We start from the raw sequence: 25,923 nt of genomic DNA on the forward strand, positions 1-25,923 counted from the left end.
GTGTCTTTGTCAGACAAAAGAAACAAATAGCCCAACTTTATCAATTAAATATCCTAAAATATTACTTCTGTAAAGATAGTTTTATTTGATACCAATTTATGTAAGTCTTTTATTATTCAATTAAAAGCAAGACACCTTTATCACTAACACCACAGCCCCAATCTTCTCTACTCAGAAGTAAATCCTATTGAATTCAATGGTGGTTACTCCCAAGTAAATGAGGCTAGAATTACAGCCTTATAGTAGTAGCATTATAAGGCTTCTTGCCTATCATCCATTTTAATGCAATGTCACAGCAGTTGAATGGCATGTTTATATGCTACCACTCATACGTAGGATACTACAATGCTTTGGATTTTATTTGTCAAATAATTGGCTTGCATTATGTGATTTAAGATATGAGTACCGTATTTTTCGCTCTATAAGACGCACCAGACCACAAGACGCACCTAGTTTTTGGAGGAGGAAAACAAACAAACAAAATATTCTGAATCTCAGAAGCCAGAACAGCAAGAGGGATCGCTGTGCAGTAAAAGCAGCAATCCCTCTTGCTGTTCTGGCTTCTGGGATAGCCGTGCAGCCTGCATTCGCTCCATAAGACGCACACACATTTCCCCTTACTTTTTAGGAGGGAAAAAGTGAGTCTTATAGAGCAAAAAATACGGTATATGATGCAGAATGCCCCAGATATGGTGAATGTCAGCATTCACTGGTATATCTACAAAGATCTTGGTGGGGTGGGGGATACATATCTGTTTTCAGGTATTCACAAAATTCCTCTGGATTTCCAATATTCACATTTAAATGGCAACATTCAGCAAAATCTGGATGTTCACTGTAACATGGGGCTTCTAAATGAAACCATCAAATGGCAAGATTTATTTAACTTGATTTGATATGCCCTTGCTGTAGTGAGTATCTATTGTTTTTTACATTTCTTAGACCTATAAATTGAATGAAAAACTCACCTTGCCTAGAATGTACTTTTGAATTAAAAAGCTCTCTCTCCAGCTTCACATTCTGCATTAACAACTTTCACAAGCAATACATTCCAGATTAAAGGGTATTCTTGGAGTTGCTCGTTAAGGTGACCATAGATTGATTAATTTACTAGATTAATTTTAAATCAGTCAAAACCAAAGTATTTCAAAACAAAAGAGCTGGCCAACATTTAGTAAGAACACTTTTAACAGTTGAAACACTTTCTTTAGTCATATTAAACTGCTATAAAAGAGAAGTTGCCCCCCGTTAATATCAATTTTTTGGCTTATTAAAAAGTTGACAAACACCTAGCCAATTAAAGAAGACGTGGAAGAACCCTAAAATAAAATTTTTACTTCTGGGTTAATAAATAAATTATTGCACTGCGCAACATGAAGGGGGGTAAAATCAGAATCCCAGCTGTGTCTTTAAGCACCCCCACACACCTGTGGACTTAGCTTCACATTCTGCCTACTGCAAAAACATATTTTTAAACCTATTGAGATCTTGCATAGAGGGGAGAGGAAAGAATTTCAGTCACAATGTGTGCCTATAAAGAAAGGAAACATCTCTGGCCTTCCAATTGTTTCAGCAATGCCCATCTGTTCTTGGGCTGCAAATACACTGATCCAAAATGCAGAGCAAAAAGAATCTGAGGGACAGAAGAACGTGCTTGAAGCATACTTTACTGAGCCTATTATTACCGTTAAAAATGTTAAACCAGGCTTAAAAGCTGAGCCAATATTGTTCGGAATCACACTGTAACCTGTTTCCCACCAGTATACACGGAAAACTGACTGCTGTTTGCAGCAGCTGAAAATGAAGAATTTGCATTTTACATTCCCGAAAGTGGGTAGTCTTTTAAAAAGAATAAAAATGGTGATGAGCTGGTGATGAGATCTTCCATTGGTGTAAATGAGTGAAGTTCTGTTGTTTGTAGCCACTCAGGAAATATCAAATGTGAGCCTGGGAGCATGTAGCCGTCTCGTCTCTTCAATTCTAAAAGGCCAGAACTTTATGAGCTGTAATGGGAGAGGGCTAGCTATTGAAGTGCCTTGCAGGTCTCAACGCATCAGACAGTGAGGGGATTAATATCAGATATATTGGGTTACAGACTAGCAACCGCACGTCCTGCCTCAGCGATTTAGGAGAGGGCTAGGGAACTTCTTGAGGCAGTATAAGGAGGGCAAGAGGGAGCACCAAAATAGTACAGCTTCACAAGCACCCAGGAGAAAATGAATGGAGGCTGCATAATTTGCCCCATGGGCTTACTGAGCCTGCGTCGACCGAAAGACGGAAGGAGCAGAGTTCTATATAAAGCAGAAATTTACGCTTTGCCAGGCATGATGTGGCTTCAGAACAAATTCCAAATTGGTCTAGAAGAAATTTCAAAACTGCTCTGTGGCGACTGCAGTTAGGTGACACTCTGGGTTCTTAACAGCCTTATAAATGCAGTGTAGAAGGTGAAAACTTTAAACCCCTCCAAAGACACACCTATTCACGCTGTCTTGCCTTTCTGTAGGACCTGCTTGCTTTCCCACATTATTCATACAGCTTCGCTTCTATGCCTCTCAAAGTACTTTTACTGTCAAGACACAATGCTTGCTATTTTCAGCTGCTAGTTGTGTCAGATCCTTTTTCCATTTGCTGAACTTTTTGGCTGTCTGCAATGGCCCCCTGTAACCATAATTGCAAGGTTCTGCCTTGCTTTATATGATGATAGCAATGATGGTGAGATATTGATTTATACCCCTCCCTTTTCTTGTAATGGGACCCAAGGTCTCTTACAGATAAAAATAAGAACCATTAAAAACACAGGAAAGACAATTAAACATGGATATTAATTAATTAATATTAATTAATATTTAATTTAATTAATATTTAATTAATAATTAAATATAAATATTAATTAAACGGTGTTTCTGTGCACTGCTCTGGTTCGCCAGAAGCGGCTTAGTCATCTGGCCACATGACCCGGAAGCTGGTCCCTCGGACCAATAAAGTGAGATGAGCGCCGCAATCCTAGAGTCGGCCACGACTGGACCTAATGGTCAGGGGTCCCTTTACCTTTTTTATTAATTAATTTAAACTATATACATATATAACATCTATATGCATGCAGGCAGTTACGATAAAAGCTCCTACATGTGACACAGCCCCGTTGCTTCAGCCGCAGAGGAGAGTAACCAAAAAAGGTGAGAGATCCACACCAGTGCTTCCTTCTGTGGAGACTCCACTCAGGCAATCTCTCTCTCTCAACAGTGGGGTGAAAGCAGATAGGCAGAGTTTTCCTGGGGATCAGGTGTCAGAGCAGATGCCCCAGCTCATATCTTACCTCCTCCTCCATGGGGCTATGGCAATGTGGCTGTTTCACATGGAGGATTTTAAAATGTATCTACCTTATCAGGGCTCTATTAGCCATCATAAGATATGGTAAACAGTCAATATTTATTGGGGGCAGGGGCTCACTGCTTCCATGAAACCACACATTTTTTAAAAATAAAGGGACAAGGGAGGGGGCCAAATCTCAGCTTGTAATGGCTATTGGAGGCAAAAAACGGGGGGGGGGGTGTAAAAATAAATTTGATACTACCAGTAAAATTATGCAAATGTCACACCACTGGAATTTTGTTGCAGAGAAAGTGGCCCTATTAATATTTATACCATAGTAGATACAAACTAGTGCATGGGCAAGTTGTTTGGCTATGGTGACACTGACACTTTCCTCTTGCAGACTTTAAGGAGGCCTTCCTCCTTTTCGACAGGACTGGTGAAAGCAAGATCACCCTAAGCCAGGTTGGAGATGTCATTCGTGCTTTGGGGCAGAACCCCACCAATGCTGAGGTCAAGAAGATCATGGGCAACCCCAGCAATGAGGGTAATGACTCTGAGATGAAATGGTCCATAATATGTCCTCTTAACGTTCAGTCAAATTCTCCTTTCCCACTACCTTAATTTTAGTGAAGATGGAGTGTGCTTTCCTCTTATACAAGCCTTGACCACACAAGCATTTGTAGGGGTGGGGTTTTTATTTTAAAAAATTAAAGCATTTAATATTTTGTTATTATAGACATGAGTTTGTAGAACTTGTGAATGTGCAAAGTAATTTTTTCAGCTCAACAGTTTTATTCCAGCTTTGTTGTTGTTGTTGTTGTTGTTTAGTCGTGTCCGACTCTTCGTGAACCTGTAGAATAGACCAGAGCATGCCAGGCACTCCTGTCTTCCACTGCCTCCCTCAGTTTGGTCCAACTCATGTTAGTAGCTTCCAGCTACCCACCCAAATTAAATTCCTGATGTCTTTGATGAGAAAGAGTCAAGCATGTGCCAAGGGCATATCTGAAGACATATGATACAGCTACTTCATGAAATTAAATAGTTCAAGATCTGACTAGTGCCTGGTGGGACCTATATAAACTGACTTGAAATTGCCATCTGTACTGAGCCCCTTAAGCCCCCATCACCTCACCAGTAGCTAGTTTAACTATTTCCAGGAATCAGAAGTCTTGATTAGCTTTTAACACTTGCTGAATCCAAGGATTAGAGGGGCCTAGCCAGGATTTTTGTTAGGGGGGCAAGCTTTTGTTGGGGGAGGCAGAACCTCAGTTAAGTATTTTTATTGCTTTTTATTGATTTACGGGGGGCAGCTTCCCCCATCCCCCCTTGGTTGCCCCCATGGGTCTGGCACTCCTCACCCCATGACTCATAGCAATATCTAACTCACAGCCCTTTGTTTTCTTTTCCTTTAAAGCTGTTAGCAAGCTTTACCAGTGTGAAGGTGCTGTACGAAAAGCCATAGTACACAGCACTAGAAACACCACTATAAAACTATAATAAATAGATAATGCATGAAATAAATAGTGTGTTCAAATTAAACTACAGGTCCTTTTTCACAAGCAGTGCAACCACTGTGTGCTTGTGTTTCCTTAGAAATGGAGCTGGACAACCATTAAATTATGATTCCTTTAAATTATGATTCCTGTAAAAACCGTTTAAATTATGATTCCTGTAAAAACCTTCCCCCTCCACTGAATACAGATTTGCCTTCTTTATGTGTTTGTAGCATCACCTGATGATAAGTACAACAATAAGCAAAGACTTCAGTGTTTTATGACTACCTGAAAGCTTTGGCAGTAGTGCCATATTGTGAAGGAAGAAATTTAATTTCTAAAGGAAGCATAGTTTTGGTTGAGAAACAGATGTAAATCACAGGATAGCACTTCAGGAGAACTTCCTAAAGCATCACAAATATATCTGAGAACATTGTTGATAATGTTGTTTTATTGTAGAGATGAATGCCAAGAAAATTGGGTTTGAAGAGTTCCTGCCCATGATGCAAGCAGCAGCCAATAACAAGGAGCAGGGCGGCTTTGAAGACTTCGTTGAAGGTCTGCGTGTCTTTGACAAAGAGGGCAATGGGACCGTCATGGGTGCTGAACTCCGTCACGTATTGGCCACTCTGGGTAAGGCTTCCAAAAGTCCTCATAGGGTTGGAAGGAACCATAAAGGCCATCTGGTCCAAGCCTGTGCAATACAGGAATATTTTGCCCAACACGGGGCTTGAACCCCTGACCCTGTGTTAACTGTACTACATATATGTTTTGTTTTTATAAAAGTTACATTCCTTTGGCTTTCTTCAGTTAAATCTGGGAACTGGAATTTTGGTCAGAGCACCAAGAATTCTCTGTAAGGGATCCCAAGGCTTTCCATCCCCTTAAACCAAGCTCTGGAGTCCTCTGAGAGATGGGTTGGAATAAAAATAGGAAAATAAAGTATATGTTTCTGGAGCTGGAGAAGATTAACTTTTTAGCCACTTTAAATCTATATTGGCATTAGTGCCCAATTATTATTTCCAATGTAATAAAACAGATATTTCTAATAGCAAAGGCCTATTTATTTAAATTTGGATAATCCACACTTTCCCTGAAGTATAACAATGTGATATAAAACATTCAAGATTATAATAAAATAACTAAAAATGTAATTAAAAGTAACTCTTTACCATGGCTGTTGATACCTGAGGTGTATGTTTTTGGACCCACATTATTTTTAAGGTTGGAAGTTGTTTTAAGTTGTTTTTATATTATGTTTTAATGATGTAGCCCACCTGAGATCTTAGCATGGAGAGCAGGTAATACAAACATACATACAGACATCAATAAAGCATCATTAAATCCTGGTTGGTTAAAAAGAAATATATTTCAAAGACACTGAGAATCATACAACCGCAGGAACAGAGCATGTGATCTCAGGGGGTGAAACTTAATTTTTGCAAATTTCTTCAGTGAAGGGTCTTAAAAATATGTTTTAGAGTTTGAGGAATTTATATTTGCTATTATTTTGCAATTAGAAAACATGCAGCTTGGTAATTTGATTTGATGAAGGTTTCAAAAAATTAGATAATTTTAATTTTACCTTCTGAAAATCTCAGGTAATGATGATAGATTGATAGATGATGATAGATAGATAGATAGATAGATAGATAGATAGATAGAGAGATAGATAGATAGATAGATATAGATAGATAGATAGATAGATAGATAGATAGATAGATAGATAGATAGATGATAGATAGATGATGACAAGAATATAAACTACAAGTCCAAGCACTTGGCAATTGTTTGCAATGATTTCTGTGCAATTTTACAAACATTTTATTTACCAAGCAAAACTTAAGTATATTAATTTAACCAAAATATCTTTTGAATTCCCAAGTCATGTTACAACTTTTTAGATCCATCATATTTGGAATTTGAAAGTTGAATAATTTAACATGCCCTTTTGCAGGGGTACCTCTCCTTTGATATCCTGTGTGGTCATGGATCTGTTGTGAGCACCTAGAAAGTTGCTTCCACAGCAGCAGGAAACAAAGGTGATCCACCCTGAGTTCTGCATGTCAGCATTTTGACTGCCTAACCACATTGCACCCTTGGCTGAAAGTCAAGAGGAAGCCGTGTTGGATGTTCATCATCTAAAAATGTTCGAAAACGGAATGTTCAAAAACTTACTTCCTGGTTTTGGGCATTTGGAAGCCAAAATGTATGAAGCCAAATGTACCAAGGTGTTCGAGAACCAAGATACGACTGTATATAACATCATCACCACCATAAATATCTTCTGTGGTTTAGGTGAGAAGATGAAGGAAGAAGAAGTAGAGGAACTGATGAAAGGGCAGGAAGACTCCAATGGCTGCATCAACTACGAGGGTAAGTTCCACTATACAGTAGGGGAAAGCAGCCATGGGGTGGGGTCAAATGAAAGAGGGCAGCGGTGCTGGAGGAAGGAGAATTTAACACTTCCCTCACCCATGCTGTTTTCCCAAGTAAATTGCACACCCCAAGCTGCTATTTTCTTTGCTTTGCTTTGCCAGAGACCCAATATAAAACAGTGGTACCTGTGTTTTCCTCCCCAGTAGCTTTGGGGAAAACGTGCAGGCGGAAAGGGAGAAATATCCTCTCCCCAGCTCTATTTCACTAGTGTATTCCATCCCTCACCCAAGCACAGATGCCTTTCCTTTTGAAGTTGGCATATCAGATCATGGATTTCTCATGTCACATCTGTTTGTGCTCTGAAGAGATGCTGGGGATTGAACTTAGGACCTTCTGCATGCAAAGCAGATGCTCAACCACTGAGCCACGTCCCCCTCCCAAATGATGGGGCTGAATCTGTCGTGTGCCCTTATCAGCAGCCCAATGTGGACAAGCTCATTGCAGGGGAAAGCGGGTGGCCAGTGTCCAAAGCGAGAGAGAAAAGAAGTGGGATGGTTAGCCCACGTTCATGTCCACCGGAAAAGAAAGGAGATTGTTTATGGGGCCACATGAAAAGTATGGCATCCCTCGCCCACTTTCAGCACTGAGAATGGTGCATGAATAGCAGTGGTTTCTCTTTTCGCCTAGGTTGAAATCCAACACTCCTGGCACTGGAACACCTGTCTTTCCATGAAAGGAATGAAAGGCTCCCTATCATTACTACACCAGCCATGATGCTTTTGAGCTATTAATTTATTAGATGTTGAGCTTTTCAGCATTTCCCAATGACTTCTCCCAATGATTTCATGTAGGTTTGGGTTAAAGTGTCATCAGTCTGCAGATGACACTTGGTCAGCTCTACCTCAGCTCCCCACAGGCTGTTGAACTTTTCAACCAATGACTAGAGGCTGTACAGGATTGGATGAGAATGAACAGGCTGAAATTGAATCCATTGGGCAGGGGAACCCATAACTTTGGACAGAGTCTTACATTGGTCTTAGATTAAGCTGTGCTCCTCTCAAAGGACCATGTTTGCAGTTTGGGAGTGTGACCCTGGACTCAGAGCAAATTGGGCGTGTTCAGGTGGCAGCAGTGGCCAAGGATGCTTTTTGCCAGTTTAGGTTGGTATGCCAGCTGTGATCCTATTTGGAGAGCAGAGCTTGCCTCACTCATGCACTAGTGACATCTAGACTAGACTACTATAATGCACTTCATGTCAGAGGTGCCTTTAAAGATGGTCTGGTAACTTTGATTGGTACAAAACACGGTCACTTGGAAACCGGGCATTTGGAACATATTTCACTAATATTGCATCAGTTGCACTGGTTGCCAATGCATTTCTGGGCCCAATTCAGAGTGCCCAAAATGGTTTGGAGACAGGTTCATCTGTAGCTGTCTCAACCTGCCCTAATGTAAAGCTCTACCTTGCAGGACCTAATGGACCTAATGGTCAGGGGTCAACGTAAAGTTGTGCCAGATCCAACCCCTTTCAAGAGCACGACTACTGCCACCTGAGCTGGCCCCAGCCTGCCAGAGGACCAAACAAAATAGATTTTGACTCACACCACCCATTTTGCCAGTGTAAGTTCCGCCAGGTTGCCAAGTCACGTGACTGAGCTGAACAGAGTTAGGATCCAGTTTAAGTATCCTCTAGCTGATCCCACCACCAGGAAGCCAGTTCTGGGGGACTTGCATTGGCCAAGCCACATTGAGCAAGTTACCCCAGCATATCTTCCGCTGAGCCAGGATTGGGGATACACGCCATAGCCTGGATGAGACCGAGATCTGCCACATCTTTTCTCTCTCATCCTGATGCGACGATTATGTATTTTGTGTTTTTATATTGTGATTTTATCCTGTGAACCACCCTGAGACCTGCAGGTATAGGGCAGTGTACAAATTTAATCATTAATAATAACAATAATTGTGGCAAAAAATGAAGCGCTTTTTTTGAGAGAGATTTTGAGGGGTTTTAATTGAACCGCTAATAGGGGAATTGTGATCAACTGGCACCAGGCCTGGAATTGGACACGGGTTCAAATTCCTATTTAGTTCTCCATTCCATTGACGGCCCATGGCAAACTGCCACCTATTTCTGTGAGGATAACAATGATCTCTTTCCCAGAACTGTTGAGCAAATATACAAGGCAAAGATTGTAAAACATTTAAAACTGCTATTAAACTATTAGCAACCTCCGCCGAGGTGAGTTGCAATAAATTGTGTAGTTGCTCCAGAGTTCTGGTAAACTTGCTACTCCTTATTTTATTTGTCCCCTATAACAAAAGGTCTGTAATCCACTTAATTAAAAACAGATTCAGGTTCAACAATAACCCCCGCCCCTATACACATACAGAAACAGCAATATGTAAACTTATGCAGGCTTGCCCAGAAATAAGCTCCAGCTAGTTCTTTTAAGCTTGTGTTCAAGTAAACTTGCCTGGGATCAACCTACCAGAATAATTTTGCTAGTGAAGTAGATTGGTTCTTTGCTCTTGCACTACATAATGAAGGTTATTTTCAATAATTCAGCTGACATTTGTATTCAGCTGGGTAAAGTAAACGCAACTATAATTATACTCCAACAAAGGGCAGATTCATACACTTGCCCATATAAAGTCCCTTTTTTCGTGACAGAATAGCAGGCGTGTTCAACTTCTTCCATCGATCACTCAGCATAAAGGGCATGTAACATGAGCGCTCCTTATATTTACCTAAAGGGATGGATCTAGTCTAAGTTAGATGTACTGAAGATTTCCGTGGGATTTAAATTTAGCTAACTTCATTGGCCCCTTCATGGATCACTGCCTTGCCGTGGCAAAGGGGCTTGAAGAACTCAGAGAAGCTATGAGCTATGCCGAGCAGGGCACCCAAGATGAACAGGTCATAGTGGAGAGTTTTGACCAAACGTGATCCACCTGGAGGAGGAACCGGCAAGCCACTCCAGTATCCCTGCCAAGAAAACTCCATGGACAAAGACAACAGGCATATAAAAGATATGACGCTGGAAGATGAGCCCCTCAGGTCGGAAGGCGTCCAACATGCTACTGGGGAAGAGCGGAGGGCAAGTACAAGTAGATCCAGAGCTGATGAAGCGGCTGGGCCAAAGCCGAAAGGACGCTCAGTTGCGGATATGCCTGGAAGCGAAAGGAAAGTCCAATGCTGTAAAGAAAAATATTGCATAGGAACCTGGAATGTAAGAACCATGAACCTGAGTAAGTTGGAGGTAGTCAAAAATGAGATGGCAAGAATAAATATTGACATCCTGGGCATCAGTGAACTAAAATGGACGGGAATGGGTGAATTCAGTTCGGATGACCATCATATCTACTACTGTGGGCAAGAAACCCGTAAAAGAAATGGAGTGGCCCTCATAGTCAACAAAAGAGTGGCGAAAGCTGTACTGGGATGCAATCTCAAAAATGATAGAATGATCTCGATACGAATCCAAGGCAGACCTTTTAACATCACAGTAATCCAAGTTTATGCACCAACTACTTGTGCTGAAGAAACTGAAATCGACCAATTCTATGAAGACTTACAAGACCTTATAGAAGTGACACCAAAGAAGGATGTTCTTCTCATTATAGGGGATTGGAATGCTAAAGTAGGGAGTCAAGAGATAAAAGGAACAACTGGCAAGTTTGGCCTTGGAGATCAAAACGAAGCAGGGCAAAGGCTAATAGAGTTCTGTCAAGAGAACAAGCTGGTCATCACAAACACGCTTTTCCAACAACACAAGAGACGACTCTACACATGGACATCACCAGATGGGCAGCATCGAAATCAGATTGATTATATTCTCTGCAACCAAAGATGGAGAAGCTCTATACAGTCAGCAAAAACAAGACCTGGAGCTGACTGTGGCTCAGATCATCAGCTTCTTATAGCAAAATTCAAGCTTAAACTGAAGAAAGTAGGAAAAACCACTGGGCCGGTAAGATACAATCTAAGTCAAATCCCTTATGAATACACAGTGGAAGTGAGGAACAGGTTTAAGGATTTAGATTTAGTGGACAGAATGCCTGAAGAACTATGGATGGAGGCTCATAACATTATACAGGAGGCAGCAACGAAAACCATCCCAATGAAAAGGAAATGCAAGAAAGCAAAGTGGCTGTCCAATGAGGCCTTACAAATAGCGGGGGAGAGAAGGCAAGCAAAATGCGAGGGAGATGGTGAAAGATACAGGAAATTGAATGCAGATTTCCAAAGAATAGCAAGGAGAGACAAGAAGACCTTCTTAAACGAGCAATGCAAAGAAATAGAGGAAAGCAATAGAATGGGAAGAACCAGAGATCTGTTCAAGAAAATTGGAGATATGAAAGGAACATTTCGTACAAAGATTTCCATAATAAAGGACAAAAGTGGAAAGGACCTAACAGAAGCAGAAGACATCAAGAAGAGGTGGCAAGAATACACAGAGGAATTATACCAGAAAGAAATGGATGTCTCGTATACCCCAGGTAGTGTGGTTGCTGACCTTGAGCCAGACATCCTGGAAAGTGAAGTCAAATGGGCCTTAGAAAGCACTGCAAATAACAAGGCCAGTGGAAGTGATGGTATTCCAGCTGAACTATTTAAAATTTTAAAAGATGATGCTGTTAAGGTGCTACACTCAATATGCCAGCAAGTTTGGAAAACTCAGCAGTGGCCAGAAGATTGGAGAAGATCAGTCTACATCCCAATCCCAAAGAAGGGCAGTGCCAAAGAATGCTCCAACTACCGCACAATTGCACTCATTTCACACGCCAGTAAGGTTATGCTTAAAATTCTACAAGGAAGGCTCAAGCAGTATGTGGACCGAGAACTCCCAGAAGTGCAAGCTGGATTTAGAAGAGGCAGAGGAACCAGAGACCAAATTGCAAACATGCGCTGGATTATGGAGAAAGCTAGAGAGTTCCAGAAAGACATCTACTTCTGCTTCATTGACTATGCAAAAGCCTTTGACTGTGTCGACCACAGCAAACTATGGCAAGTTCTTAAAGAAATGGGAGTGCCAGATCACCTCATCGGTCTCCTGAGAAATCTCTATGTGGGACAAGAAGCTACAGTTAGAACTGGATATGGAACAACTGATTGGTTCAAAATTGGGAAAGGAGTACGACAAGGCTGTATTTTGTCTCCCTGCTTATTTAACTTATATGCAGAATTCATCATGCGAAAGGCTGGGCTGGATGAATCCCTAGCCGGAATTAAGATTGCCGGAAGAAATATCAACAACCTCAGATATGCAGATGACACAACGTTGATGGCAGAAAGTGAGGAGGAATTAAAGAACCTTTTAATGAGGGTGAAAGAGGAGAGCGCAAAATATGGTCTGAAGCTCAATATCAAAAAAACGAAGATCATGGCCACTGGTCCCATCACCTCCTGGCAAATAGAAGGGGAAGAAATGGAGGCAGTGAGAGATTTTACTTTCTTGGGCTCAATGATCACTGCAGATGGTGACAGCAGCCACGAAATTAAAAGACGCCTGCTTCTTGGGAGAAGGGCAATGACAGGCCTAGACAGCATCTTGAGAAGTAGAGACATCACCTTGCCAACAAAGGTTCGTATAGTTAAAGCTATGGTTTTCCCAGTAGTGATGTATGGAAGTGAGAGCTGGACCATAAAGAAGGCTGATCGCCGAAGAATTGATGCGTTTGAATTATGGTGCTGGAGGAGACTCTTGAGAGTCCCATGGACTGCAAGAAGATCAAACCTCTCCATACTGAAGGAAATCAACCCTGAGTGCTCACTGGAAGGACAGATTGTGAAGCTGAGGCTCCAGTACTTTGGCCACCTCATGAGAAGAGAAGACTCCCTGGAGAAGACCCTGATGTTGGGAAAGATGGAGGGCACAAGGAGAAGGGGACGGCAGAGGACGAGATGGTTGGATAGTGTTTTCGAGGTTACCAGCATGAGTTTGACCAAACTGCGGGAGGCAGTGGAGGACAGGGGTGCCTGGCGTTCTCTGGTCCATAGGGTCACGAAGAGTCGGACACGACTAAACGACTAAACAACAACACCTTGCAGGCCCTGTTAATATGCAAGCCTCCAAAGATGGTTAGGTTGCTGGGCACTTTCAACAGTTGTCTCATGGCTGTCCTGTGTGAGATCAAGCAGACTTCATTCCTCAGGCTTCTTACTATGGTGTGACTCCACTGGGGGTTGTTGCTGTTGTTGTGCTTATGCTGACTTTTAATAGCGTTTTGAAGGAAGCAGCTGCTCTAAACGCTCAAAACGGTTTAAATATTAGGTTTTATTTTGTATATCATGATAAGTCCAACATATAAACAAACGAACAAACAAACAAACAAACAAACAAACAAACAAACAAACAAACAAACAAACAGCAGCTGGAGAAATCCCTGCATGGCTTCACTAGAAAAGCAACAGGCAGGGATCAGAGAGAAATACCATAAGTGTGGCTTCCAGAGCGTGGGGCAGTGTGGAAGCTGGAATGACTGTAAGGGGGGGGGGGGGAGGGAAGACAATTACCGTAGCTTGAAAAAATTGCAATGACAGAAAGGGATCAGGAATTACATGAAAAAAGGACTCTGAACCATTAGCAGATCCTCATAGAATCATAGAAGTCTTGGAAGGGACCCTGAGGGTCATCTAGCCCAACCCTCTGCAATACAGGAATCTCAAAATGTGGTCCTCCGATCCAGGTCTATCTACAAGAATGGCTAGCCATAGAGGCTAGTGGCGCAGGGCACCAAGTTCTGGAGGCTGCCAGGGAAGAGGCGGAGGCTGGACGTGGCACCTCCTGGCATCAACTCGCCGCCTGCCTCCGCCATGCCGCACTGAAGCAGCACCATGCCCAGAGCCTCCGCCTGCCATGGCCACCACGGCAGGTAGCGGCCAGCTGAGCCGCCAGCCTCCGCGTCCAGCCTCCGCCTCTTCCCCGCTGCCCGCCTCCTCTAGCTCTGCAAAGCTGTGTGTGTAGCCGGCAGCGCTGTCCTCCCTACAAACGATCGGCAACTGTGGGAAAGGGGGGGGGCACCAGAGGGATATTTGCACCACGGCGTCGGATATGCTTAAGATGGCCCTGTGCAAAGACAACCTGATTACTTTGTGAGGTAGCTGGGACTGAAGCAACAGGGCTCAAGAGTGTACAGTATGAGAAGTAATCCCAAGAAAGAGAGATCAGAGAATTCACATCTCACTTTGGATCAGTGCTGTCATTTGTCGACTGGTGGCAGGTGCTACTAATTAAATGAGGTGATAGTCAAGTTTTATTTTTTTATTATCATTTTCATAAATTTACACACCACAATTGTAAAAAGCCTCAAAGCAGTTTACAAAAAGATAAAACAGTAAAATCATTTACAGATAGGTAGCCGTGTTGGTCTGCCATAGTCAAAACAAAAAAAATTCCTTCCAGTAGCACCTTAAAGACCAACTAATATCTTCTACTTAGTTGGTCTTTAAGGTGCTACTGGAAGGAATTTTTTTAGTAAAATCATTGTAAATTTACAACCGTACCTTAAAACATACAAAAGTTAAAATACTAAAACAGATTAACCTTATCTCAACTTTCTAAGCATCTGGGTAGGCTTGTCTAAACAGGAATGTTTTTAGCAGGCACCAAAAAGAGTACAGTGAAGGCGCCTGCTTGCTCTCAATAGGCAGGAAATTTCAAAGTACAGGCGCTACCACACTAAACAATCAGTTGAATGGGCACATGTTAGGTAAGGCAACCTCATAGTTTTACTCAGAGCGGGTCCATTTAAATTAATGGACCTAACTTAGTCGTGTTCATTAAATACCACCGACTGGGTTCAGCTCATGTTGCAATTCTACTACTGGCTCATCATTTCCACTGAAATATGCTCTCAGTACAGAAGAATTTTGACACATCTGGAAATGTCTGTTTTATTTTTATATATACTAACAGTGAACACAGTTCTATTGAGAGCTTGTTCTTAAGGAGCTAAAATGATGCCAGCCTTGCATGAGAAGGAAGTAGCAGTAGCAGCGGGTTGAGGGAGTACCCCAAAGTTTGCAGAAGTACCAAAACAAAAAACAAAAAACCCCACACCTCGGGGGGGGGGGAATCCTAGTCCTAATAGTCCAATGTGGACCAAGCACACTCTGTGGGCATGGAATGCTGACTGGCTCTTGGGGAAGGGAAAAAGAAAACCGAGAGGGAGGTGGATTGGGATGGAGTGTCCTGAGCAGGAGCACTCGATACTGCAATGTCTTTCAAGTTCCCTGCTTCCATGACGTATTGATTATGTTTTATCCCACAGCATTTGTGAAGCACATCATGTCTGTCTAAACAGATTTCTCAAGACACGTAGTTTGGTAAGTTCCTTCTGTACACGTGCTCTGGTTTCTTTCACACTTCTATTTGTGGGTGCCTTTTATTATCTGCATGTAGCCAGCAGTAGCACTGAGCTACTATAGGCGGCATCCCTACCAGTATCAGCTGAATTTCTGTGGGTGACAATTTGAAAAGAGCTGCATTGGTTTATAATACAAAAAGGACCCTGTGACATTTAATCCCTTTCAAGGGTTTGACACAACTGTAACAAGTACATAAATAAGGCATGGCCCAGCCCAAGTGAATGGTGTTTCAGTCCCACTTAGAGCAATTCTGTCTCTCATTAAAGTCCGTTAGAAGAGCTTCACTCGGGCTGGATTGTGTCCACAATTCCTGTCTAATGCTGACTTTTCTCTAAGATAAGGACTTCTCTATGATTCTTAAACATAGATCATAGGCACACAAAAAGAACTAATGGCAGCATTTGGGCTTTAATCATATTATACATTTCACTCTGATCTCCAAATAACCTGACATAAACACTTAGGATCTTATGTGGTCTCATCAGTAGATCCAGAAGATACCAAGTCAGCTATGGCTGACCAGGAACAAGTTGTTATCAGTCTCAGTTTTCATATCTGTAAAATGGAACTATTGCTGCCTACTCATAGGGTTATTTCAGAGAGAAAGTATTTATTGCAGGTTGAAAATGTAAATATAGGCATCCCCCCCAACTTATAATAAAATACAGAATCTAATGATATTTGCTTTGTTTTTTGACAGAAGAAGATCAGTGGGCACTTGAGATCTACAAATCTAGGAAACTATTGCTCCATCCAGTAACACCATCCTAGAGCCTTAAAGGATTGTAATAGATGCCTTCCAATCATCCCCTTTTTTAAAGCCATCAGCATCAGACACCAATTGAATCTCAAAGTTTTTACACTTCACAGAAGAAGCACTTGCCCAGGCAAATGAGGACTACATTGCCACAGCTGTTAAGCCCAATTATCTTTTTTCCATATTGTCTACCATGAAAACAGTGTATGTTCTTGGCCGGGGGAATACGAATCTGACAATAAATCTCTGTGGTCAGTGAATGGCTGGAAAATCTTTCTTTAATCTGTTCAGATCCCCATTAAAACAAATTTGAAGTCTTAATTTATTTTCTCTATATGTTGTATTCCATACAATAAAGTTTTATCAAAAAAAGATATTATCTGAGGTTCAATTTGATTTCATGTAGATCCAAGAGCGGTTTTAATTTCTTGGGGCTGAGAGATAGAGTGAATTTTTAAACAGTTCTTCAATGGTTTCAAATTTTTCATTGGAACATATTCAATTCTTATCCAAGAAAACTTCAGAATGTCCATTAATTACTTTAATTGGCCAGTACATTCTTTACAACTTATTAATTGAAGGGACAGATGCCAGGCAGCTGATTAATAAGTAATTAAATTATCTCTGTCATAGGCATGTGCCCTTTAGCATCCTCCCAGTTCCTCGTGGCTCCAAGGAATGGAAGGAATGAGCATATGGTAGTGGCAATGTCTCTTCCTACCAAAGTAGGTAGCAAAAGTCAGAAGCAACAGATTCCATTGAATTTAGAGATGTTGACAAATAGTGCCCTTTAAAAATGTGTTTATAAACTATTTTAGGAATACCACTAAAATGCATTTGCCACATTGAACTTAAAAGCTAACTTGCACCATGCAAAATAGCTCATTTAGAATTTTCTAAAGTGGAATTTCGTAAGACTGAGCCATAAAGTAGAACTTCCAGTTTGAATCAAACACAGAGCCTAACTTATCATCAGCTTGGAAATGGGAGAGCTGTGATTCAAATCAGAATTTTACAAAAAATGTGAGACCCAACAACAAATATTTTCATTTTAACTGCATTTCAAATGTGAGTAAAAAATTATTGGGCCACCTAGATGGAGTACAACAATCACAGCCACTTGTGTTAATTTATATGTCGGCAATGATAAAACAAGGTTTATTTCATTTGTAGTACAGAGTTAAGATCTTGGTTTAATCTTACTCTTTGATGGCCTCTGTAGAGTAATTAAACAACAAAGCTACATCATTACTGGCATACCTTGGGTCTCAGCTTGACACTTTCCCCATCCCCTGGGCACATATAAAACTACTTTAAGCCCCTAGCCAAGTGTCAGCTTATTCTATAACAGTCTGTCTTAACCTTATTAAATTTCTACATGTGAAATGGTCATCACTCAAGAGGCACCAGGTGCATCAGCGAGGTGGGGTTTGAGAAGCAATGTAATCCTTAATGCGCCAGCCAGCTGTAGAAGTGGGTGTGTCAGGTTTCCATGTCTTCCTCCACCAAACCCCCTCACCACCCCCCATGTTCCTATTTTAAACCCTGGCATGCAGGCAAATGTCCAAATTAATATTTGCACTAGTTTGTGCATGGATAGGCTGCCAACCATTCATAACACAGTCTCCATAAGTGGAAGAACAGCCAAGCCATTTTGTGCATGCTTGCAGACGGGAAAGAAGCAACTTGTACCTGATTCCTGACAATTAGATTCTCTCTAGGAAACTATGTTTGCGGGGTTAGTTCCTATATTTAATTGGGATGCAGGGTGAAGGTATTTAGAAATCAAACTTGAATTTTTTATTTTTCATGAACATTAAGGATGTATTAGACACTGCTTTCATTGTGTTTGGAAGGGCATACCGTACATGATGTGTTGCCCATTCTTCCCTTCACATCTCTGGAACAGGCAAGGCTGAGAAATAGTGATTGTCCCAAACACTTAGCCATGAAGGGTTAGCAATATGAAGCCATTTCCCCCAGTCCTAGTCAGACACTCTAACCAATGTGCGATACACCTGCCTATACATTTGTTCTTCAGGAAGCAGTAAGAAAAAGAGTAGGCTGCTGTCTAATAACTTTAATTAGGCTATTACATCTACCTGTCAGACTGGGTAGCCATACAATGTCACAGGCAGGTTGAGGGGAATAATAGAATCATAGAGCTGTAAAGTTGGAAGGGACCCCGAGGGTCATCTAGTCCAACCCCCTGCAATGCAGAAATCTCAGCTAAAGCTGAGTTTGCGTTTAAGGAAAGCAGGGCTTTAGCCTTTTCACCTCAAATCATATTTCTGTTGCTTCTACGCTAGTCTTCAACAGAGATCATACACAGAGCATGTGACACAAACACTGCTCACCAAAAAAGTGAAGCTGTATTCTGAATAATTGTGTAAGGAAAAGCAGTGTTCAATGTGCAGAGGCATCACTGCACCTGTTAATCCAAAATCGTATTTGTTCTATTAAAGGACTGTGACTTAGCTAAAGTTAGCCATGAAATTAGCCCAAGTGAACAATTTAGGCATGATTAAATCCCTTTGCTTTCAATGCAATTATCAGGCGTGGCCAGACTTGGCCCGCCAGATGTTTTGGGACTACAACTCCCATCATTCCTAGCTAACAGGACCAGTGGTCAAGGGTAATGGGAATTGTAGTCCCAAAACATCTAGAGGGCCGAGTTTGGCCGTGCCTGGATTTAGTTGAAGAGTCGGACACGACTAAACGACAACAACAACAACAAAGAAGTGGAAGAAGAGGAAGAGGAAACAGAAAACAAAACCACTCAAATTTAAATTAATAGTAGTTTGTACATTGGAAAGTAAACATAACAATGAATCTGAAAATTTTGTCATGGAATGTTGTCAGAGCTGACAAATGCCCCTGACAAATGTGAACGGTGTGAATGAGAAAACCAAAAGGAATAAAATTGTGAATGTCTTGAAAAGAAATAATCTTGATTTAATTTGCATACAGGAGACACATGTGACCAAAAAGCATAAGCATATTTTGATAAACAAAAAACTGGGGGTTGAATTTATAAATTCCATTGCGGGGGGAAAAAGAGGAGTAGCAATATATGTCAAAGAAAAATGGGAACCCAAATTGATTTGTAAAGATGATGAAGGAAGGATTCTGGGATACAAATTAATTTCCAGGGTGAAAAACCTAACGTGATAAATATATATGCCCCAAATCTGAACAAATAGGAATTTTTTAAGAAATTGGAGCAAGTACTACTAGAGCTAGAGTGCAACAGGACGATATTATTGGGAGATTTCAATGGAGTGCCGGTACCAGAAATCGACAGACAAACAGAAAAGAAAAAGCGTAACCAAGGGAAACTGCCAAGATCCTTTATTAACCTGGAGGAAAATTTAGATTTAATAGACATCTGGAGACACAAACATCCAATAGAGAAGCAATTCACCTTTTTTTCAGAATCACATAAAAGCTGGGGCAGAATTGATCAAATCTGGGTCTCAAGAGAACTTACATTAAGAACTCTAAAATGTGAAATTCAACCGAGAACTCTCTCTGATCATAATTTGATAATGTTGGAAATAAAAGGTGTATCACAGGGCGGGTTCAGATGGAGAATGAATGAATATTTATTGGAGAGCGAAGAAGTTATTGAAAAGGCTAAAGCCACCTTAAAAGACTATTTCAGTTTGAATCTTAATAAAGAAACAAGTATAGATGTAGTCTGGGATGCCAGCAAGGCGGTCTTAAGAGGCTTTTTTATTCAACAAAATAATTATAAGAGGAAAGTAAGAGAACAAAAGAAAGAGGAAATCCTCAGTCAGTTAAGAGAATGTGAGAAAAAATTAATAACAAATCCGAAAGACAAACAAAACATACAAATAACAAAAATATTACAAACACAGTATTCAATGCTGACAAGTCAAGAAATTGAATGGAAAATTATGTTAATGAAGCAAAAATATTTCAAATCAGCTAACAAAACAGGTAAATTATTTGCTTGGCAATTGCGAAGAAGGCAAAAACAAAATGTGATAAACAAGATAAAAATAGAGGAGCAATTGATAGAAGACCCAAAAGGAATAAAGGAAAATTTCCTCAAATTTTATGAGAAATTGTATAAAAAGGAAGATGAAGATTTAACCCAAATAGAAAAATACTTAGAAGACTGTAGCAGGAAGACTATAACAGAGGAAGAAAGAGCTCAATTAAATAAATCTATAAAAACAGAAGAGATCCAGAATGCGATAAGAAAGATGAAATTAGGGAAAGCCCCGGGACCGGATGGAATATCAGCTAAATATTATAAAGTATTAGAAAACCAATTAACGCCAGTGCTATGTGACATCATGAATAACATATTAAGAGGAGGAAGGATACCAGAGTCATGGAAAGAGGCCCACCTTACGATGATCCCTAAACCCGATACAGATAAACTAAACATTAAAAACTATAGGTCCGTATCATTATTAAATAACGATTACAAAATCTTCGCAGAGGTAATTGCAAGTAGACTTAAAAAATGTTTAGTAAATCTAATTCATAAAGATCAAGCAGGATTCCTCCCAAATAGGTTACTTAAAGTAAGGCATACTATAAACATCATTGAATATCTGGATTCAATGCGGCGCTGATTTTCATCGATGCGGAGAAGGCATTTGACAATGTTTCATGGCCGTTCTTACTAAAAAGCATGGAGAAAGCAGGGCTAGAGGGCGAATTTATGGAAGGAATAAAAGCAATTTGTTCGATTCAAACTGCCAAATTGATCATAAACAACAATTTAACAAACTCATTTAGAATTGAAAAAGGAACAAGACAGGGTTGCCCGCTATCCCTGCTTTTATTCATTATGGTATTAGAGGTAATTACGAACAAAATAAGAGCAACACCAGAGATTCGAGGGATCAAAGTAGGAACGAAAGAATATAAATTAAAAGCATACGCAGACGATTTGATGTTATCCATAGAAGAGCCGCAAAAAAGTGTCAGTAAGGCTCTGGAAATATTAGAAGAATATGGCAAACTATCCGGTTTTAAATTGAATAAATTAAAGACAAAAATGATGACTAAAAATCTGGGATGAAAGGATGAAAGAGAAAAACTAGAGATACAGAATGGAATCAGGGTGGCCAAAAAAATAAAATCTCTGAGAATTTGGCTAACTACAAAAAAATATAAATTTAATTCAGGACAACTATTTGACAACATGGAAGGAAATTAAAAAAGATCTAGATACATGGAACAGAGTGAAACTTTCGTGGATGGGAAAGATGGCGGCAATAAAAATGAACATACTCCCAAAAATGTTATTCCTGTTCCAAAACATTCCAGTGATTAGAGGTTCCACAATGTTTAAGGATTGGCAGAAATCTTTTTGAAATTTATATGGCAAGGGAAAAGACCGAGAATTAGATTCAAATTACTCACAGATCGAAAAGAAAGAGGGGGATTCTCGGCGCCAAATCTGATATTATACTTCGAGGCCTCCTGCCTCTGCTGGATCAAAGACTGGATCAATTTGGAAAACACTGACTTGTTAGACTTAGAAGGTTTCAACAATAGCTAAATAGGCTGGCTAAATACTTGTGGCTAAATAAAGAAAAGGCACATAAAGGGTTCTCAAGCCATATTATTAGAGGGCCACTATATGAAGTTTGGGAGAAAAATAAAAAACTTTTAGAATGGAAAACACCCTGGTGGTTACCACCAATTCACATTTTAATAACCAAAAAAGCAAATATCGAAGGAGAAAGATTGACCTATGAAGACCTACTGGTAAGATCAGAAAGCGGCTGGAAATTGAGAACATATGAGGAGTTGAAAGAAAGACTAACAGGCTGGCTGCAATATCATCAAATAAATGCAATATGGATGGAAGATTTAAAAAGTAGGGATAAGTGAGAAAAAATCCAAATTTCAGATAGAAATAATTGAATAATTGTATGATATATTATTGGAATGGGATACTAAAGACGAAGAAATAAAGGAGGTGATGACAAAATGGGCAATGGACTTGGGATATAATATAGAATATGAAAAGTGGTTGAAATTATGGAGCATTGGAATGAAATTTACGGCAAGCGTCACACTCAGAGAAAATTTGGAAAAGATGATGTATAGGTGGTATATCACACCAGCAAAATTAGGAAAAATGTACAAAACAGGAAATAAGGCCTGCTGGAAGTGTTAAATCAAAGAAGACAATTTCTACCATATGTGGTGGACTTGCGAAGAAATGAAGAAATTATGGGATTTGATTTATAACGAGTTAAAAAAAAAATTAAATACACTTTCCCTAAAAGACCAGAGGCCTTTTTACTAGGAATAATTGGGGATGAAATTAAAAAAGAAGATAAGACATTATTCCAATATTTGACAGCAGCGGCCAGAATATTAATTGCACAAAATTGGAAAAGTTCAAATACCCCAACGGTCAGAGATTGGCAAACAAAATTATTTGAATATGTTGAACTAGCAAAAATGACGCAAAAAATTAGAAACCAAAAAAAATGCAAAGTTTATTAGTGATTGGAATAAATTTATGATATATATTGAAGGAAACTATAGAAATTTAAAAACTACAGCAGGTCTGATATAAACCTTACAATGTGCAAACCATCAATAATTATTAGCTGCAGAAAAAAGAAAATTTCTTTTTATCAAGAAGCCCGAAATCGGGAGGGAAGGAGGTCAATAGGTGTGTAGAGGAAATATCTAAATACCTAAAGATATAAAGGTTCAAAGAATAAGACAAAGAACTGTAACGGAAATTGATGTTTTTTGGTGTTATGTATGGATATTTTTTTTCTTATTTTTTCTTTTTTTTCCTGAAACTGTTGTTTCGTTTTTTGTTTTTTCTTTTGGTTTTTTGGTGATTTAAGTGAAACTCAATAAAAAGAAATTTAAAAAAAACAAATTTAGCTGGGCTGCAGCCTTTAAATAGCAGTGCAGTTTAAGATGTGATAATCTTTCCCCACCCAGTAACTGAAATACATCCACACATCTCCTAACTCCAACTTCTTTCTTTGTCACTCTGTGCACTGAATATCGATGTAGATTCAGACTCCTCTTCCAGTCCTTGGCACCTCAGTCCCTCACTGAGATTCTAGAAGGAGGCAGAAATGCAACAGGTGCCCTTGTTCCCAGCATGGCAACCAACTTAATGCGGGAAGCATCCCTTGATGGTAAGATGGTTGAACTTGAAGCCATTGTTCCACTGGCCTTTAAATGTGCAATGTGCTTTACACTGGTTCCTCGGGAACCCGGAGCAGAAGGGAAGCCCCCTCTGGCCACCACTGAGGGGCTCTCCCCACCTCCACTCAGCACCAAAGCCAGGTGGGACTGTGGAGCTGAAGGCTAGAGCCTCTAAATCGTTAGACTGGCGGGTGGAGAGGAGCCATCTTGTGGCTCGCCTCAGGTGCCAAAATGTCTCGGGCTGGCTCTGCCTAGACATCTAAAGACTGCTGCTTTTATGTGGGGCTGGTCCCAAACATTTTGCTGCCTGAGGCAAAGGACAAGATGGTGGCTTTCCCCCATTGCACATACAAAAATCAACTGGAATGACAGTTAAATGTTAATCCGCCCTGTTGACAGGACAGTGTCTCCACTGCCTTAGAGGGCACAGGGCAGGCGGTATGGCTCAGACAATTCTGCCCTCCCCAGCCTAACCCTAACCCTAAAACAACCCCTAACCCTAACCGTACCCCTAGCTCAAAGCCTAAGCCTAACCCTAAACCAAAATTTACCCTAATCCTAACCCTAAAACAAACCTTAACCCCAGCACTTTTTGCCTAGAAAAATAGGTGTTGGTACATGGAGTGTTGCAGTAACCGTCACACTTTTTTACCAAAAAAAGAGAGGTGCCAGTACTACGTAGAGTTAGGATTGGGGCCAGCACTAGGGCTACGGTTACAGTTACGTTTGGGTTTAGGGTTAGGGTTAAGGTTGGGGTTAGGGTTAGGGTTAGGGTCAGAGTCAGTGTTAGGGTTATCATTATGGTTACAGTTAGTTGTTTGTTGTTCAGTTGTTTAGTCATGTCGGACTCTTCGTGACCCCATGGAGCAGAGCACGCCAGGCACTCCTGTTTTCCACTGCCTCCCGCAGTTTGGTCAAACTCATGCTGGTAGCTTCAAGAACACTGTCCAACCATCTCATCCTCTGTTGTCCCCTTCTCCTTGTGCCCTCAGTATTAGGGTTAAAAGATTAAGATTTTTGGGTTACGGTTAGGTTTTTTAGGGTTAGAGTTAGGGTTAGAGTTGCGTTGGGTTGGGTTGGGTTAGGGTTAGGGTTAGGGTTGGGGTTGGGGTTGGGGTTGGGGTTGGGGTTGGGGTTAGGCTTGGGGTTAGGCTTGGGGTTAAGGTTGACTTAGGGTTGTGTTTGGTTTAGGGTTAGGGTTAGGGTTAGGATGGTTTGTGTTAGGGTTGGGGTTGGGTAAGGGTTAGGGTTAGGGTTATCGTTATGGTTACAGTTAGTATTAGGGTTAGGGTCTTTTGTTTTAGGGTTAGGCTTAGGTTTTTTAGTTTTAGGGTGAGGGTAAGGGTTAAGGCTTAGCCTCAGGTTTAGGTTTAGGCTTAGGCTTATAGTTTGGTTTAGGGTTGGGTCTATCGTTAGGGTTAGAATTTTAGTTTGGTTTAGGGTTAGGGTTTTTTAGTGGTGGTTTAGTGTTATGGACCAGATTTGGGTTAGGGTTTGTTTTTCACTGAGTGTTAGGGCTAGGGTTAGTTTTAAGGTTAGGGTTAGGATTCCTGCTTGGGTTAGGTTTAGGGTCAGAGTCAGTGTTAGGGTTATAGTTATAGTTACTGTCAGTATTAGGGTTAAGGGTTAGGATTAGGGTTTTTCAGGATAAGGTTAGGGTTTTGTTTAGGTTTAGGGTCTAGGTTAGGATTTGTGTTAGGGTTAGTGTCAGTGTTAGGGTTATGGATATGGTTACTATTAGGGTTAAGGGTTAGTGTAAGGGTTTGTTTTAGGTTTAGGATATGTTTTAGTGTTAGGGTTTCTTTTAGGGTTGGGTTAGGGTTAGGGTTATGGTAAGGGTAAGTTTAATGGTTGGGCTTAATGGTTAGGGTTAGGCTCAGGCTCAGGGTTAGGGTTAGGGTTTGGTTTATATTTAGCATTAGGGTTTTGTTTAATTTTGGGGTCATGGTTAGGGTTGTGGTTATGGTTAGAGTTAGGTATGTGCCACCACAGTAACAGCAAAAGGAACTGAAGCATCTTTGTTTTTTGCAGAATGTGGGAAGCAATGGAGATACAGGGGCAGCGAAGTGTATAGGGAAAGCTGTTGAGTGCAGGCCGTATGTAGCTATTCTGGACAATTAATTTCTCGTACTGATCCTTGTCCAGTGCTTGCGCAAACCCAAGTTAGCATCTCCATTCAGCCACAAAGCTCACCCGACTATTTAGTCCAGTTTTACTGGCAATGGTCATTTTAATAGGTCCAATTAATGTGCAATCATGACACGTGTGTCATGCTGGATCCAGAAGGCAGAACAGGAGCGGAACAGGGTTGTCTATGGTGTGTTTATATGCACCGCTGATGCATGCGGGAGACAAGAACGGAAGGAACCCCCTCGTGAAATGGTCACCACATAGTGAAGCATTTTTATTATGCTCTTCAGCTAAGGGCTCCC

At 40.7% G+C, this 25,923-nt stretch overlaps 1 protein-coding gene across 3 annotated transcripts in view; it reads left to right on the top strand.

The window, feature by feature from the left end:
- MYL1 (myosin light chain 1) overlaps positions 1–16,578 on the top strand; it is a 33,915-nt gene extending 17,337 nt beyond the window's left edge. For all 3 annotated transcript variants that reach the window (XM_083715202.1, XM_083715204.1, XM_083715203.1), the window contains exons 3-7: positions 3,716–3,859; positions 5,268–5,441; positions 7,107–7,184; positions 15,465–15,519; positions 16,262–16,578. In XM_083715202.1, the coding sequence (XP_083571328.1) occupies positions 3,716–3,859; positions 5,268–5,441; positions 7,107–7,184; positions 15,465–15,493 (425 nt within the window). In that variant the 3' untranslated portion in view covers positions 15,494–15,519; positions 16,262–16,578. The remainder of the gene's footprint in view (positions 1–3,715; positions 3,860–5,267; positions 5,442–7,106; positions 7,185–15,464; positions 15,520–16,261) is intronic.
- Positions 16,579–25,923: the final 9,345 nt, after the last annotated feature.

This window comes from Podarcis gaigeae (genome assembly GCF_964106915.1).
Source record: "Podarcis gaigeae genome assembly, chromosome: 1".
NCBI classification, from domain to species: domain Eukaryota; kingdom Metazoa; phylum Chordata; class Lepidosauria; order Squamata; family Lacertidae; genus Podarcis; species Podarcis gaigeae.